The sequence below is a fragment of the Budorcas taxicolor genome, chromosome 10, assembly GCF_023091745.1.
Source record: "Budorcas taxicolor isolate Tak-1 chromosome 10, Takin1.1, whole genome shotgun sequence".
Lineage (NCBI taxonomy): Eukaryota > Metazoa > Chordata > Mammalia > Artiodactyla > Bovidae > Budorcas > Budorcas taxicolor.
The window spans coordinates 44787119-44803502 of NC_068919.1; the positions used below are offsets into that span (position 1 = coordinate 44787119).

The window sequence follows — 16384 nt, forward strand, 5'->3', positions numbered from 1 at the left end:
TCATAGACTGCCTAGAGTCAGCACCTCTGGGCCTTCACCATCATCATCTTGGGGCCCTGGTGCCTGCTGGGGATAGCCTGAGTGTGGGGATCTCCAGCTCTTGTTTCATCCTCATAATAACCACTGAGGCCTCCTTTATCCCTTATTTTTCTGATCATCTCTTCTGCTCACCTTGTCTCCTCACCTCACTCACTCTGTTTAGCCGCAACATACCAGCCATGTTCCTAATCTGGGCCCTTTGTGCTGGCGGCTGTTCCCTCTGTCTGGAATATTTTCCTCCAGATGCTGCACCCCTCCACTTCATTTCTCAGATGCCTCCTTCTCAAGGGGGCTTACATTCGTCAACCTCTTTTAAGTTGCTTTTCCTTTCCTGGCCCTAGTCAGCAGTCCCCAAATATCTTTTACCTTGTATTTTCCCCTCTTCCCCAGTACTTACCTTCTTATACACTGGCTTGTACACTGTTTCCTCCCCCATTAGAACATAAGATCCATGAAAACAGAGTGTCTTCTTTTTTTTCTTGCTGTTTCCCCAATATCTGGGCAATGAATAAGGAACCCATATGTTTGGTCAGGCCCCTCAAGATAGCTCTTCTCTTGTTCTTTGTAAGTCCCCTGCCTGACTGGTACCTGTTTCACCTAAACCCTACACATATAGGACCCATCTTCCTAGATACTTGCCCCAGGCCCCAGCTGATGATTGTTCATATCAAAGGGTCCCTGAGGGGCATGCCCCGCCATTGGTTCCCTTGGTAACTAATGAGCCCACCTGACATCAATTCCCCTATAACTGGTCATCTCCCCTCCCCTCTCCCAAGCAAAGACTGCCACAATGTCCTGCCTGCTGCATACAGTGGCGATCTCCAGGATCTTGCTTCAGACATGTAAGTTTCCTCTAACCATTAAACCATTGATGTCTCTGTTGCTGACTCGGCTCTTTCTCAGAATTAAAGCTGAGCAAGTGCAGGCCCTGTAGGCCTATGGGGTGCAGCCCAACACCAGTGAGTAACCATCAAGAGCCCCTTTCACGAAGAAGAAACACCTGGTCTCAGGTGGGTCAAAGGCCTTGATCTCGGCTGGTGATGGGAGTAGCCAGGGTTTATATCGCCCACCACTTCACCATTCTCCCTGCCTTCCCCCCTTACCCCAAATTTTCCCGCTGTACCTGGAACCAGGAGGCTGCAGGATGACTGATGACTGAAGGCCTCTACTTTGGTGGCTAAAAGTGGGACAGCAGTGACTAAAGCTATAAAATTGAACTCAAGGTGTGTGCCCAACGTTCAAAGCTAGCAGGTAAAAATTTAACTTGGCATTGGCTTTTAATGGTTTCGTTAACCAAAGATTTAACCAGGGCTGCTGCTTCTGTTTTTAAGTCTTTACTTTGGGATTGTCAAATATTTTTCTTCGTTTCTGATGGATGGGAGAACGGTAGAAAACAAGCACAGCTGCAGTTTATGAAAGAATCACATCAACAAGAATTTTCTAGGATCACTCAAAGCGAGTTGGGGGTGGGCACGGAGCAAAGGTTCGACTCTCTCAGCCCCAGGGTTCTACCCCTCCTCCCTCTGGCGCAGCAAGGAGGGGTTGAGGAGAGGGCTGCCCCTCACACACCTCTGGGGAGCTCCGGGTGGCCACACTTCCCCACGGGGGTGATTTAGGACACCCCCGTCCCCTTCCCCTCCCCGCAGCTGCAGCCTCAGCTGCGAAGGATGGGATGGAGCCCAAGTGGAGAACCCGGGGCGCAAGGTAAACATAGAAGTGTACTGGTGTTTAGCGAGAAACAATCGAGTGTTTCCCAAGCATCCGGCCATCAAATCTCGCACTCAGCCAATGTATAAAATCGTAATATGGGGTAGGCGCTCGTATCCCTGTCTTGGCTGAGGATGTGGCGGCTGTCTAGGAGCTGGCGTTCAACAGAAGTAGCTCCTTCGGAGACCCGGGGCCGGTGTCCTGCCCGCAGCCCGGCGGGCCTAGCGCAAAAGCAACTTGCGGAGGGCGGCGCCGGGCGCGTGCGGGCCGCGCGGGAGCTGGTCCGGGATCATGGCCGCGCTGTGCTCGGCGCGCAGCGTCAAGCGCGGACACGCGGCGCGCAGACGCCTCAGGCCGGCCGCGCTCACGTTGCGGCAGAAGTCCACGTGCAGCGTCTGCAGCGCGCGCCCGTGCGCCGCCACGGCCGTCAGCGTGCGGTTGGTGACGCGCGCGCAGTTCTCCAGGTGCAGCGCGCGCAGGCGCGGGCAGCAGCGCAGCAGACGCGCCAGGCAGTCGTCGGTGACGTGGCCGCAGCCAGACAGCGTGACGGATGCCAGGTTGGGGCACCTGCGGAGAGAACGCGGGCCCGGGCCGAGGAGGATGCGGTTAGCCTACCGCTCCGGGTCACGCCCCCTAGCTCCCTGGCTGGTTGCTCCCAGTGCCAACTCTGGGAGACCGCATCTTATAGAGGAGTACCGGGCCTAGCTCTTGTGGCTTAGCTGGTAAAAAATCCGCCTGCAATGCGGGAGATCTGGGTTCGATCCCTGGGTTGGGAAGATCCCCTGGAGAAGGGAAGGACTACCTCCAGTATTCTGGCCTGGAGAATTCCATGCACTGTATAGTCCATGGGGTTTCAAAGAGTTGGATCCGGTTGAGCGACCTTCACTTTCATCGGACCTAGCGAGTTTCCCTTTGGGAAGTTGCCCGCGGTGACACGACCGGGATCTGAACTGGGACCCACCTCCCTTGCTCTTCTGCTACTCCACCTCACCATACTTGGCTATGAGTGAGGCCCTGGTGATCATGGCAGGACAGTACAGAGAGAGTTTCCCGTGAAGTGTCTTAGAGTCAGGCCCATTCCAACTCTTGGCCCTCGGGGCCCGCTCTGAGTATTGGTTCCGAGCTCTAGAGCCCTGGTTTCAGCTCAGTTGACTGAGGCAATTACTGCAACTCCACTGGGATGCCAGCCTGCCAGAAGTCAAGATCACAGGTAGCTAGACCCAGGCCTGTTGTGGGTACAGTCAGGGACACGGGTAGCTTGTCCAGAAAGCATGGGGAGAGGGGGGTGTCTCTGCACCAACCTTACCAGCAACTGCTTGGGGAAAAGATCTTGAGCAAAGTTGGACGTGGCTTCTTTGTGCTGTGACCTTGATTGTCACTCTTTACCTGGTATGTATGTTTGAGGTTGGCTGGGAGAGAATAATGCCCACCAGTGGGATTGTCCTGAGGACTAAATGAGATTAGAAGTGTCTGGAGCCTGTGCAGGGCCTTCTGTGGGTGCTTCTAAGCCATGTTTCCTGGGAGCAGGCAGGACCAGACTGCTTCCAGGCAAGAACCTGTCTCAAGGGTGCAGGTCTTGGCTTCCTATTGCCAGAGGAAGCTGGAGCCAGGCCACAGAGGGTTTCCCTTTCCCCATCAGCCTCCCTCAATGCCCCTGGGCTGCACCTGACCGAGCCAGCTCAGCTCCCTTTGCTTTAGGAAGGAAGGAAGGAACTAAAGTAGACTGGACATGGCTGCATCCACACACCAAGAACACCCCATCTTTCCCAGTTTGCACATCTTCCTTAGTCTTCATATCTGCCTTCCACCCCCAGTTTCTCGAATGGGGAAACTGGCTCAGGGAGCTCAAGTGATTTGCCTGTGACTTATTTGCTGTCTGACTCAGGACAAATACCTGAACCTTGCTGCACCACCTCTTCATCTGTCAAGTGGGAGAGAAGCTGTTACCTTCAGCGTGGTGGTGAGGTTTAGGTAGGCGTTCAAGCCCCAAGGCTGTTAACATGATTCCTTCCTCTTGAGAACCTTTAGAATAATCCCGAGGCAGGAAGAAGCCAGCAAAAGAAACCGTGGACTCCTTGCCCAGCCATCCTCACCTGTCCCCAGGTGATTGCCAGATCTAGGTTTGCTGCACAGGTATCAGTACCTACTATGTGCCAGTGCTACTGTGTCATTTAATCCAAAATTAGCCTGTGAGATAAAGCAGTTTATCCCATTTTACAGGGGAAGAAATGAAGTTGAATTTAAATATTTGGGCTGGGGGTCACATGGTCAGACAGTAGCAGTACTGGGGCACTCAGCCCCAAGCCCTTTGCTTTTTTATGACACTCGTGACCCTTGCTGTACCCAGACAGGTATAGTCCACACCTTGCTAGTTTGGGGGGTTATACCTGCTTCTCTTACAAGAATGGAAGAAATTTAGGGCAGACTTTTTGCCCTGTACGTATCACTTCCCTGTCTGTCTACTGGGTCTTGTTAAACCCATCAAAATGGCATGGTCTCATTAGGGACCAACCCCAAATCCATCTACTTTTCTTCTATGGCCTTAAAAAAAAAAAAAGAAAGAAAGGAGGGGCCACTACACTATTTGCTTCTGTTCCTTGTTAGGCTGCCGGAATACAGCAGCTGTTAAACCTGGGTGGCAACAAGCAGACTGAACCTAGTTTGTTAGTGAACGAGGGGATCATTTCCTCAAAGGCAGGTCAGGACTGGTAAAGGCTCAGAGAGAGCCTGGCTGAGGAAGACTGTTCTTTCATGGACTGCTCGGGGCAGGAGGCTGTGGCACTGAAGGGAGTCTTGCCACTGTGGGGTCGACAGGTCAAATATAGGATGTATTTAGGACATACTTATGCCAAAAATTATTCCGTCTATCTGAAGTTCAAATTTATCTGGGCCTCTTGAATCTTTATTTGCTAAAATCTGGTAATCCTAGACTGTGGCACAAATCACACAACCTGTCAGACTTTTTGGTTTGCTCATTTGAGAACTTGGGCTAAAGCACTCTTCCCTTCAGTTTACTGATCCTCGCAGTAACTTTTGAAGATAAGTAAGTTTCTCATAAGGAAACCATTGTCTGCACCCTTGCTGGAGCCTGGATTGGTTCATCTAACCCAGAGCCGAGCAGCCTAACCCTCCTTCAGCTGCACGTCACAGGTCTTGGGGTTTGCTTGCCAGGAGCAAAGTCAAGAGGGTGAGCTGATTGCTGAATCTTGAAACCTTTTCTTGGGGCCTGACACTGAAAATCAAGGCCCAGCTGGACCCACCCAGCCCTTAATGGCTGCCAGGGAGGACAGCTGCCAGAAGCACAGGAGAGGCTGAAGCCTAGTTCTTCCTCTCTGCGGAAGCAGCTCCAGGACCTGTGAGGCTAAGAGGAAGATTGGCACCCTTCCCCCCGCCCCCCGCCCCCCCATAATTCTGTCCATCCTGTGGAGACTGCGTAGTGGGTGGGCCTGGAGAGTCTGCCTTGGGCCTAGTCTGAGGCTCCCCGAAGCAGAGACGTCTTGGTCTCGTAATTTACTCTTCCCAGACCCCCAGGAGCCTCCCAGAGCTCTGGATGCCAGCGCTGCTCAGGAGGCGGCCTACCTGTCGCACACCTGGAGGAGGAAATCATTGACTAGGCTCTCGTGCCGGCTGCAGATGTTCCTCTGGAGGGCGCTCTTGAGCCAGTCCTCGATGCTGCACACCTGCACGCGGCTGGAGTGCCAGCAGATGGAGAGGCTCCTGAGTGCCGGGCTCAGGAGGAAGTTGTCCTTCTTGAGTTCTGTGAGGGAACGAAAGTGCAGCAGGGGCCAGAGTGCAGGGTCCTCAAACACGTCCTGGAGCTGGGGGCAGGTCCTGGCAAGGTTCTTCCTACTGTCCTTGTCCAGGAAGGAGAAGAGGTGCAGCAGGCACTCCCGATTGAGCTGGGTGATGTGCATGGTACGCAGTGGCCACACCGAGTGTGGCTGGAGCCCAGGGACCTGACCTACCTCCAGCTGCTCCTCCCCAGCTCTGGGCTGGTGGACATATATGGTTGAAGAATGGTGTTTATTTTTGGCCAACAACTGGTGCTGGCGCTCTAAGGAGGAGGGAAGCCCAGACCCAGACATACGTGCGGCAGTCTGTGGCTCGGCTTATGTTTTCAGCAGAAAAGCAGCATATTGAAGTTCAATAGCCTCCTTAAAGGGGATTTCTTTCCTTTTAGCTGACAATGGTGTTAGGCAGAGAGCTCTTTAGGCATTTTCATTCGAGGTGCTGGCTGGACCACCTTTGTCCGGGCTTGCAGTCTCTACTCACTGGGAGGGACTCTAATTGTAAATAGTATCTGGTTTTATTTCCTGGGACATCATCATGAGTCTTCGGCTCTACTTTCAATGTGAAGAAGCCTGCTGTCTATGAAGAACTAAAGGTGATGGTTTTATGCTCGGAGGTGTAAGCAGAAGCCGTGGTTGATGCTCCTTTTCTGTGTTATTTTGTTCCATAGTGGTTTCCAGCCTAGGCTGAGCTACCTTCAAATCCTGCTGCCCCCCTCCAAGCAGAGGGATTTCCCATTTGGCTCTGTTTTTACCCCGAGCTTTTTCATAAGAGATTTGTGTTAAGTAGCTTCTCGCTCTCCAAGGTTCTTCTGTGTGTGTGTCACATTTTAAACTTGTTTACTTGGCTTTACATTTTTCCAGTTACGTGTCCTGCTGTATCTAATCTATATTTCCCCAAGTGCCAGGATGGATGAAGTAACTCTTAATACAAAACTGCTTGAAGCAATTATAAGTTGAAGTATTCTACTCTTGCCCTGTAAGCCAGCCACACATCCTCCTTGTGAATGTGTGTAGTTTAGTTCCCGGCAGTTAAGCCGCTAGGTAAATTGCCTGGAGGTTTTATTCATGAGTTCTCCCTTCCTAACACAAAACTGAGATTTCTTAATCTGTGGACCCATTTTCTAGTACTGCTTCGCTCCCAGTCCTTCACCAGACCCTACTGTATTTCCCCTCCTGTGAACTCCTATGTCTGTGTCTCCTATGTCTTGCTTGGTTTGGGGGCTGCAGTCGTGAGATGAGAACGATTGTTTCTCTGTTAGATGAGGCCACCTCAGTGGTTACTGTTGGTTCCTTTTCCCACATAATTAGAATTGGAAGGAATGGGAATACTGTTTCCACTTGTGTGGATGAAGCACACGTGCCAGGACCCTCTTCTGGAACTGAGGCTTGGTTGGACCTGGTGCAGCTTTGCCTGTAAAAGCAGAATGCAGCCGAGGGGTGAGTAGCCACTGTGGCTCGCTCCCGTGCTTTGAGGAGCCAGGCTTAGCGGTCCCCTGTGCCCAGGTTACCCCACCACTGCCAAGGTCACTTGGAAAGCGTGGCTTTTCTTAAAAACAACATACATCAAGAAACAGCCAAAAACAAGATGTGTTTCTCAAGGAAAGGGTTACTAGGAACTGCTCATATTTCACACAAATCATTTTAATTGTTCAAATGACAGCTGACTAGCCAGAGTCCCTCTTTGGGCTCTAGTTAAACTTATTTAAAAGGTACTGCTACACCACAGGTGTGTTTACTGGAAAGCCTTTAGGATTTCCCTCCTGAATCCTTTCCAAACCAGTACTTTTTAGAGGGCTGATCCCTGGAAGTAGTTGGTTCTTTCACCTTCTTAAAGGCAGAGTAGTGTAAGCATGCCAGCCACAGGGGAGAGTCATTTTGGTTCCTTGTGTCTCCCAAGCTGCACTTCAACAGCTCTGCTTGAGCAGCAAATATGGGCAGAGCTGGGCCACTTCGCTGCTCCTCACGTGGGGTGGTAGGAGGCACCCCAGAATATAGGGTGGGTCCACAGGCATGCCTGCCTGCAGGGAGGGCTGTGGCTCACAGCCTGGTGTTCTGACAGCTGTTCCTCCAAGCTCCTCCCTCTCTGCCCCATGGAGCTCGGCTCCTTCACAGCCTCTGACCGGCACGGCTGCCAAAAGGAAACGTGTGATTTGGGAACTGGAGACAAAACCATTTGGGCTTCAGGCGTCTCTGTCTTCAGTTTTAGAAGACTGATAGAAACAGGCAAATGAGTAACAGAAAAACGATGGGTGTGGACACAGGGTGGTTCTCACAGGAGCTTACTGTAAAGCAGGTATTGACTCTTTAACAGTGGCACTTGTTTCCCTGTTTGATCCTTTGCTCAGAGTCCCAAACCTGGTTCCTCAGGGTAGTCTGGCTCTGATGGAGGCAAGCAGACCTCATTCTTATAAAATCAGCGTCACAAGGAAGGACACGACGAAGTCACGCAGTGCGGGTGAGCTCCCTTGGGACCTGACTGTGCCACTGGATGACTTTCTGCTGCCAACCCTGCCCCTCCAGGTCATTCTGTCTGGGCCCAAGTGTACCAGCAGCCCTCGGTGATGAGGGGTTCATAAAAACCTGCTACCTGTTGACTCATTCCAAAGGCCCGTAGCTTGAGCAAGTACATCATCACTTAACTTAGCTCCACTGAAAGAGGTTCGGAAATAATAGTCAAAAGGGAAGAGACCAGATCTTTAATGATACTTTCCATGAAACAGTTCAGGTAGGTGAAGCAGAAAAGGGCTGTGATTACAACTTAAATCAGTCACTTGCACAAGTAATCCTCTCAGCATCATACAAACTAGGTTTCAGTGGAAATGATTACCTCTCACACAACCAACATTTGCAGAGGGAAGTCTGAAGTCCATCGCAGTCAGACCTAAGGGGGAAGGTCCTCACCCAGCGAGGTGATGCACAGACCTTGGGCTACAGCATGACGCCACCCACTCCCACTCCTTCCTGCGCTGTGGGCACCCTCCTGCAGCCACGCTCTGGTCCCCTCTTATGTTCCTGGCTGCAGAAACAGACTTTGCTCAGGAGCTTCTCCAGGGCCCACGAGAAGAGGCCACTTCAGCTACAAAGGGAACGTGAGAGTTTAGGGGACGGTAGAGGTGGAAGTGGGATAAGTAGATCTAAACAGACGTATGTACACACACTAAACCAATGAAGGAGAGGTGTGGCTTTAAGAAATAAATATGTCCCCAACCCTAGAAACCAAGCTGCTGAGTAGGTTCCACAGGTGAGATGCACATTTAACACAACCAGGGCCCCTACACTTTACTGGTTTAATTCCATTACATTTGTCATCACTAGACACTGAGTAGAATACAGTGGATAAGCAAAGGTTTTCTCCACCATGGAGAGAGATTTGTGTTGCCACAAACTGTTTCTTTCACCCACCTGTGTGGGAGGACTTCTGAGGAAGCTTTGTTCCGAGGAGCCCTGTGCCTCAGCATGAGGCCCTGCCTCAACACTGCTCTGAGTGGGAAGCCACACGTGCTAGAGGCAACACGGCGCCAGGGAACAGCCCTGAAGAGCACGAAGGTCAGCTTTCGAAGTAGGCGTGATAAGGCTGCACAGTTAAATTTTCAAAATAGAAACAGGCACATTTACATCACTGGTGTTCAAGTGCACAGTTCACATGGATCCAGTCGCTTTTCCAGAGAACCTTCATGGTATCCTTCAGGCATGTCTGCTTTAGTAAAATGAAGAGAGAGAAACACTGCAAAATTCAAGAGAGGAGGTGTGTTCATCTCCTAGGCCAACAGTGTTGCCTGTGTGAGGACCACTTTCCCCAACAAAGTAGTCTAGTCTATTGTAAGTTCCATTTTGGTAGAAAGGCCATTTTCCTCCATCAACACCGCTCGAGGCTTTCTTGTTGGAATTATAACTGCGGCCCACACAGTGATCTAAGTGCAAATGTTAGAAGTTACAGCTGTGTATCTTCTAAGCAAAAGAGACTGGATTCATAGGAGCGAGGTCAGAGAAGATGCACGTTTCTAGTTCAGTGACATGTGATATTAATGTACTGATACAGTAGATCAAATTATGTGAGACTGTCATTTCTGCAGTTCAAAAAGTTGTGGCTCGAAGTATGTAATTTACCATTGTAAACTGTTTTAAATACATGTTTTCCTCTTGGTTTTATCTTCTGGGCTCTCTTTAAGTTGTAAGATTACATGGTGGCAAAGCTTTTTTCTCTGCAGTGAAACTAGCCCAGCAGTGTCAGAGAGCTCCGCACACAGGTGGACCGTCCAGCCCTGGGTGGTCCTGTGCCGAGTGGCTGCTGAGAGCTTCAACCATGACCAGTGTGACTGAAGAACTGAGTTTTCAATATATTTTTAATTAAAATTAACTCTTAACTATACATGGCCAGTGACCACTATATTGGACAGTAGATGTTCGGACATAATTTGCTCCTAGTTATTTTAAACAGTTTAGCGTGTGTTCTGCTCTGAGAAAATGTGGGATTTTTCCAGCTAATATTAAAGTGGGAATGGAGCAGCTCTGCTCCCGCAGCTTCAAATATCCAAGCTAGGGGGAGTGCCACTCAACTTTCTTTTACATCCATACACTTAAAATCGACCATTTTTTTTAACAGAAAAAAATAATATGAGAAAGTCTGATTGGCTGGCTTAACATAAACTAACTGTATTCTGCACCCCCGTAAGAACTTGTAGAACTGGGATGGGAGGAAAATACCGACTGGAACAAGCAGCGAGCATGAAAATGGGCGTGTTCCTCTTGCACAGGCCCAGCCGGAGCTCCCTCCTCCTCTCACTAATTTGTACGTTGTGCACCAGCACCCCAAGATCAGCAGGCTGGCTGAAACACTTTGGGAAAGCACAGTACCCCAAGACCAGCAGGCTGGCTTGAAAACACTTCTGGAAAGCACAGGAAGCTTCATTAGATGGGATTCTGGTTCCAGATTTCAATTTGAATTAAAGCAAAGTAGTGCTGGTGCCCACCCACTCCGGTGTTCTTGCCTGGAGAATCCCAGGGATCGGGGAGCCTGGGGGGCTGCCGTCTATGGGGTCGCACAGAGTCGGACACGACTGAAGCGACTTAGCAGCAGCAGTGCTGGTGCCTACTTTTCTTGAAAACAATTTTAACAGACTGCTAACCTAAACAAGAAAAACTCTACTTATTCAAAGTGAAGCTATTTTCATTTGCTCTGCTATGAGGATAGGCCAGTGAGAGCTTTAAAGAGTTGTCAAAACTTAGACTTTAGTTTCCTCCTGTGGACTCCACAGTGTTCCCGAAGTTTAGGTGATGGTCAGAATCAACTTTGGAAGGTAGCATCTCAACCTCTGGTGGCTAAGGAAGAAGCAGGACTAGAGTGGACATGCAGTTAACCCCAGTGCTACAACCAAGGGGGGAATTAGGTGCTGACTCAAAAAGGCAAACAACACTACAGTTTCTTCACACTGGATAAATAATGCTTGGATAACATGTAGCTGAGTCACAGAATTTTTGGAACACTTTTAAGTGTATTTGGTCTTATTTGGACTGTTCAGTACCCCTATCTCCTCTATGAAAGTGCCCCCAAACCAAAAAAAAAAAAAGTAATTCTTGAATTTGCAATGTAGGTATAACTGAATCAACCGATTTATTTAGTTAGTGCTGATAAACAGCACCTTTGAGAGACATCAAGAGCAGCAGTCACCTGGTCTATTTAATGATGCCCTTCCTGTTCTCTTTTACAAGCAGAAAGAATGATTACTGAGCAGTCACTGAACTCTCGTGAGCCACAGATTTATGTGCACACATGATACTTGGTTTAGAGCCAGCCTGATCTCCCTTGGATCTGTGAGAAGGCAGTAGGTGGTTACATCGCTCTTCACAGTCGGGAACATCTCTCGCTTTCAGCATATGAGAGTAACAAAGCATTGACGTAAATGTGCCTCAAAGTGAGAACTGAACATTAATATAAAAAAGTCAAACAGAACTAATAAGTTCTTGAAACTACATATAAAAACTGAATTATTACAACTAAAGCAGCAAATCAAAATATCTGCTGAGGTTTTCTGGTAGAACTAAAAACAAAAAAAATTAGTTGGTGCCCATGTTCAATAAGTCACTACCATTGACAAAATAAAACTAAACCCAAAACAGGAAACTGAAAAGTGCATAATGAAATTAAATCTTGGATCAAGTATTTATGGAAAATTGGAAATGTCTGTCCGGTATAGTTGACGAATAATGATTTGGAGGAGGTATTAAAGTTTGTCCGATCCAGCTCTGGCCTGGCGTTCCACATAAAAAAGGATGTAGGCCTTGGCCTTCACCACGGTGTCTTCATCAGTCAGTGTTACAGTACTGTCATTGAAATGGAACCAGCGACCTTCGTGAGTTGCGTATGCTGTGTAATGTCCAGAACCGACCCTGTAAAGAAAGGTCAAATGATCAAAGAAAAAGTCTACAGAAGTCACACAAGAATTTGTGCAACCATATAAAATACTAGAAGGACAATAAATTTTAATAAGTACTGTATGGAATAAGTTCTAGAGATTTGTAGTTTAAGACAGTTGATTAAGCTCATGTTTATCTTCTTGAAACCCATCGAAATGACAAGGACTGCAGTGACACCGGAAAACAGGGAAGAGTGCCATGGACTGACCAGAAGCTGAAGATTTTCTGGAGCACACAAAGCTGTGTTTACACGGCACTGGATTAACAGAAACTAAACATCAAAGGAGCTTAACAAGCAGAGGTCAAGGCCTATGGAAACATGGAAAACTTAGGACCAGATTTCCCATCAGTCTTAGAAGAAACCTGAGCATAGGACAGAAATCTGCCTCCAGGGAAGCACTTTCTTTCTGACTTTGACTATCAAAGGCTTTTCCTTCTCAGCATGACCCACCAACTCACACACGGAGCCCCAGAGTCAGTCCTCCTGGTTAGGAGAAAGCCTTTAGACAGAACAAAGACCTTCACAAACTGCTAGAAAAACCCTTAAAACATTTCATGAGCTGAAGACACCAGACTAAGAGTATCCCTGTCAACTACCAAAAAAAATGCATCTCAAGTAATTTCTTAAGTCCAAAGAAAAAAACAAGCAAATGAGAATCAGACGTGTAATGGACTTATCATTTATAACTATGAATGGTGAGGTCAATAGAGCAATGTGTACAAAGTTCAGAGGGAAGAGGATTTTCAACATGGATAGTGGCTTGCCAACTCTGAAGCTAAAACAAACATCCTCAAGCAGACCAGAAAAAGGAAGGAATATACCCCTAATACAGGCTTTCAAGGGAAAAAAGTAATCAAGAATGTTACATAACAAAGTAAGAAATGTACCTTTAAAGTAGAGAACATGAAGTTTATTCTAAATAATACCTGTTTCCCTCCATTTAAATATCAATTGGCCAAGGAAATCAGCAGTCTTTTGGAGTAATGACTACTCAGGATTTTGTGGACAATAGACTAGTTGTGAATGCTGGGCTCAAATGAACCTTTCTCCATTTTGCTTTCGTGTGCCTTCTCTTCATGCTTCACAAAGTATCTCAGGAATACGCTTTCCCACCAAGACTGAAGGAAAGTTCTACCAGTCACTCAGTTGTGTCCAACTCTTTGCAACCCCATGAACTGCAGCATGCCAGGCTTCCCTATCCTTCACTATCTCCTGGAGTTTGCTCAAACTCATGTCCATTAAGTCAGTGATGCCATCCAACCATCTCATATCTGTTGCCCCCTTCTCTTGGCCTCAATCTTCCCCAGCATCAGGGTCTTTTCCAGTGAGTCAGTTCTTTGTATCAGGTGGCCAAAGTATTGGAAGTTTCAGCTTTAGCATCAGTCATTCCAGTGAATATTCAGGGTTTATTTCCTTTAGGATTGACTGCTTTGATTTCCCTGCTGTCCAAGGGACTCCCAAGAGTCTTCTCCAGCACCACAGTTCAAAAGCATCAATTCTTTGGTGCTCAGCCTTGTTTATGGTCCAGCTTTCACATCTGTACATGACTACTGGAAAAACCATAGCTTTGATATACAGACCTTTGTTGGCAAAGCAACGTCTCTGCTTTTTAATACACTCTCTAGGTTGATCACGTCTTTTCTTCCAAGGAGCAAGCATCTTTAAATTTCATTGCTGCAGTCACCGTCTACAGTGATTCTGGAGCCCAAGAAAATAAAGTCTGTCACTGTTTCCATTTTTTCCCCATCTATCTGCCATGAAGTGATGGGACCGGATGCCATGATCTTCGTTTTCTGAATGTTGAGTTTTAAGCCAGGTTTTTCACTCTCTTTCACCTTCAAGAGGCTCTTTAGTTCCTTTTCACTTTCTGCCATAAGGGTGGTATCATTTGCCTATCTGAGGTTGTCGTTATTTCTCCAGGCAATCTTGATTCCAGGCTGGGCTTTATCCAGCCCAGCATTTTGCATGATGTACTCTGCATACAAGTTAAATAAACAGGGTGACAACATACCAGCCTTGACGTGCTCCTCTCCCAATTTTGAACCAGTCAGTTGTTCCATGTCCAGTTCTAACTGTTGCTTCTTGACCTGCATACAGGTTTCTCAGGAGGCAGGTAAGGTGGTCTGGTATTCCCATCTCTTTAAGAATTTTCCGCAGTTTGTTGTGATCCACACAGTCAAAGGCTTTAATGTAGTCAATGAAGCAGTAGTAGATGTTTTTCTGGAACTCTCCTGCTTTCTCTATGATCCAACGGATGCTGTCAATTTGATCTTTGGTTCCTCTGCCTTTTCCAAATCCAGCTTGTACAGCTGGATAGTCTTGGTTCATGTATAGTTGAAGCTTAGCTTGAAGGGTTTTGAGCATTATCCTACCATGTGAAATGGGCACAATTGTGTGGTAGTTTGAGCATTCTTTGGCATTGCCCTTCTTTGGGACTGTAATGAAAACTGACCTTTTCCAGTCCTGTGGCCACTGCTGAGTTTTCCAAATTTGCTGCCATACTGAGTGCAGCACTTTCAGAGCATCATCTTTTAGGATTTGAAATAGCTCAGCTGGAATTCCATCACCTCCACTAGCTGTTCTTAGTAATGCTTCCTCAGGCCCACTTCACTCTAGGATGCCTGGCTCTGGGTGAGTGATCACACCATTGTGACTGTCCAGGTTATTAACACCATTTTTGTACAGTTCTGTGTATTCTTGCCACCTCTTAGTATCTTCTGCTTCTGTTAGGTCCAGACCATTTCTGTCCTTTATCAAGCCCATCTTTGCGTGAAATGTTCCCTTGGTAGCTCTAATTTTCTTGAAGAGATCTCTAGTCTTTCCCATTCTATTGTTCTCCTCTATTTACTTGCATTGCTCGCATAAGGCGGCCTTCTTCTCCCTCCTTGCTATTCTTTGGAACTCTGCATTCAGACAGGTGTATCTTTCTCTTTCTCCTTTGCCTTTCTTCTTTTCTCAGCTGTCTGCAAGGCCTCCTCAGACAGCCATTTTGCCCTGTTGCCTTTCTTTTTCTTGGGGATGGTTTTTATCACTGCCTCCTGTACAATGATAGTTCTTCAGGCACTCTGTCCGGATCTAATCCCTTGAATCTATTTGTCACTTCCACTGCAAGGGATTTGATTTAGGCCATACCCGAATGGCCTAGTAGTTGTCCCTACTTATTTCAGTTTAAGTCTGAATTATGCAATAAGAAGCTCATGATCTGAGCCACAGTCAGCTCTCAGTCTTGTTTTTGCTGTTTAGAGCTTCTCTATCTTCAGCTGCAAAGAATATAATCAATCTGATTTCAGGACTGACCATCTGGTGATGTCCATGTGTAGAGTTGTCTCTTATGCTGTTGGAAGAGGATGTTTGCTATGACCAGAGCGTTCTCTTGACAAAACTGTTAGCCTTTGCTCTGGTTCATTTTGTACTCCAAAGCCAAATCTGACTGTTACTCCTGGTATCCCTTGACTTTCTACTTTTGCATTCTAGTTCCCTATGATGAAAAGGACATCTTCTTCTGGTATTAGTTCTAGAAGGTCTTATATGTCTTCGTAGAACCGTTCAACTTCATCTTTTCCAGTGTTAGTGGTTGGGACATAGACTTGGATTACTGTGATTTGAATGGTTTGCCTTGGAAACAAACCGAGATCATTCTGTCATTTTTGAGATTGCACCCAAGTACTGCATCTTGGACTCTTGCTGACTGTGAGGGCTATTCCATTTCTTCTAAGGGGTTCTTGCTCACAGTAATAGATATAATGATCATCTGAATTAAATTTGTCTATTTTTGTCCATTTTAGTGAATGCATGTGAATCTGTTGTAGAGGGAGCTGGGAGAGAGTTACTGAGAGTGGTACAAAACTGCAGGTCTTTACTGCCCTATTCCCAACCCCAAGAGAGCCGGCTGGCATACTCACCCAGAGCCATGGTGCACCACCACAGCAGCAAGGTCGTACAGGCAGTTCTCTGGGCCACTGTTCTCGGGCTACAGATCAAGGGAGAAGGTATCCCAGGACTGAGTTAGGAGCAGTGGTCAATGACATCAGCATCTCCCTACCTCAATGACCTCCACCCTCTCTCCGTGAAAACTTAATTTTACTAACACACGTAATTACGTTACCTCTAGTAAGTAGCATTTCATGTCTAGGCCTCGCAGGGGAAATTCTACGTATGTATCAACTTTGTTTCTTAAATATGCTGTCCAATGAAATCTTTTCAAATGTAAGCATAGCACCTGGATGAGAAATAAAGACAAAAACTATAAACAAGCACTTAATTTACCTTTCAATCAAAATTAACTACTTGATGGTACTAATATCTCTTAGATAATATTTTAGGCAGTCTATCAGTTTTCCTTTTGATCTTGATATTGGTTTCTTCCATGAATACCTTTTTATGATACTGTGATTTATAATGTGTTTAGTTTTGTCTCCTTTCCTGACACAAG

General features: G+C 47.2%; 3 protein-coding genes across 4 annotated transcripts in view; all 3 read right to left on the reverse strand.

The window, feature by feature from the left end:
• Positions 1-16384, reverse strand: part of SNX1 (sorting nexin 1) — a 587700-nt gene that overhangs the window by 517612 nt on the left and 53704 nt on the right. The window lies entirely within an intron of this gene.
• FBXL22 (F-box and leucine rich repeat protein 22) lies at positions 1968-5672 on the reverse strand. The gene is made up of 2 exons (XM_052646191.1): positions 5326-5672; positions 1968-2313 (listed from the first exon to the last, which is right to left on the reverse strand). The coding sequence occupies exons 1-2, from the start codon at positions 5658-5660 to the stop codon at positions 1968-1970; spliced, it is 681 nt and encodes a 226-aa protein (XP_052502151.1). The 5' UTR covers positions 5661-5672.
• The window catches only part of USP3 (ubiquitin specific peptidase 3), a 96263-nt gene continuing 91480 nt past the window's right edge, over positions 11602-16384 (reverse strand). For both annotated transcript variants that reach the window (XM_052646184.1, XM_052646185.1), the window contains exons 13-15: positions 16058-16171; positions 15855-15922; positions 11602-11924 (exon numbers count right to left, since the gene is read on the reverse strand). In XM_052646184.1, coding sequence (XP_052502144.1) covers positions 11759-11924; positions 15855-15922; positions 16058-16171 — 348 coding nt within the window. In that variant the 3' untranslated portion in view covers positions 11602-11758. The remainder of the gene's footprint in view (positions 11925-15854; positions 15923-16057; positions 16172-16384) is intronic.

Coding starts and splice junctions, on each gene's coding strand:
- FBXL22 (XM_052646191.1), bottom strand. CDS start 5,660: ATGCACATCACCCAGCTCAATCGGGAGTGCCTGCTGCACCTCTTCTCC. Junction 2,314..5,325: donor CTCCTCCAGGTGTGCGACAG/GTAGGCCGCCTC, acceptor TTCTCTCCGCAG/GTGCCCCAACCTGGCATCCG.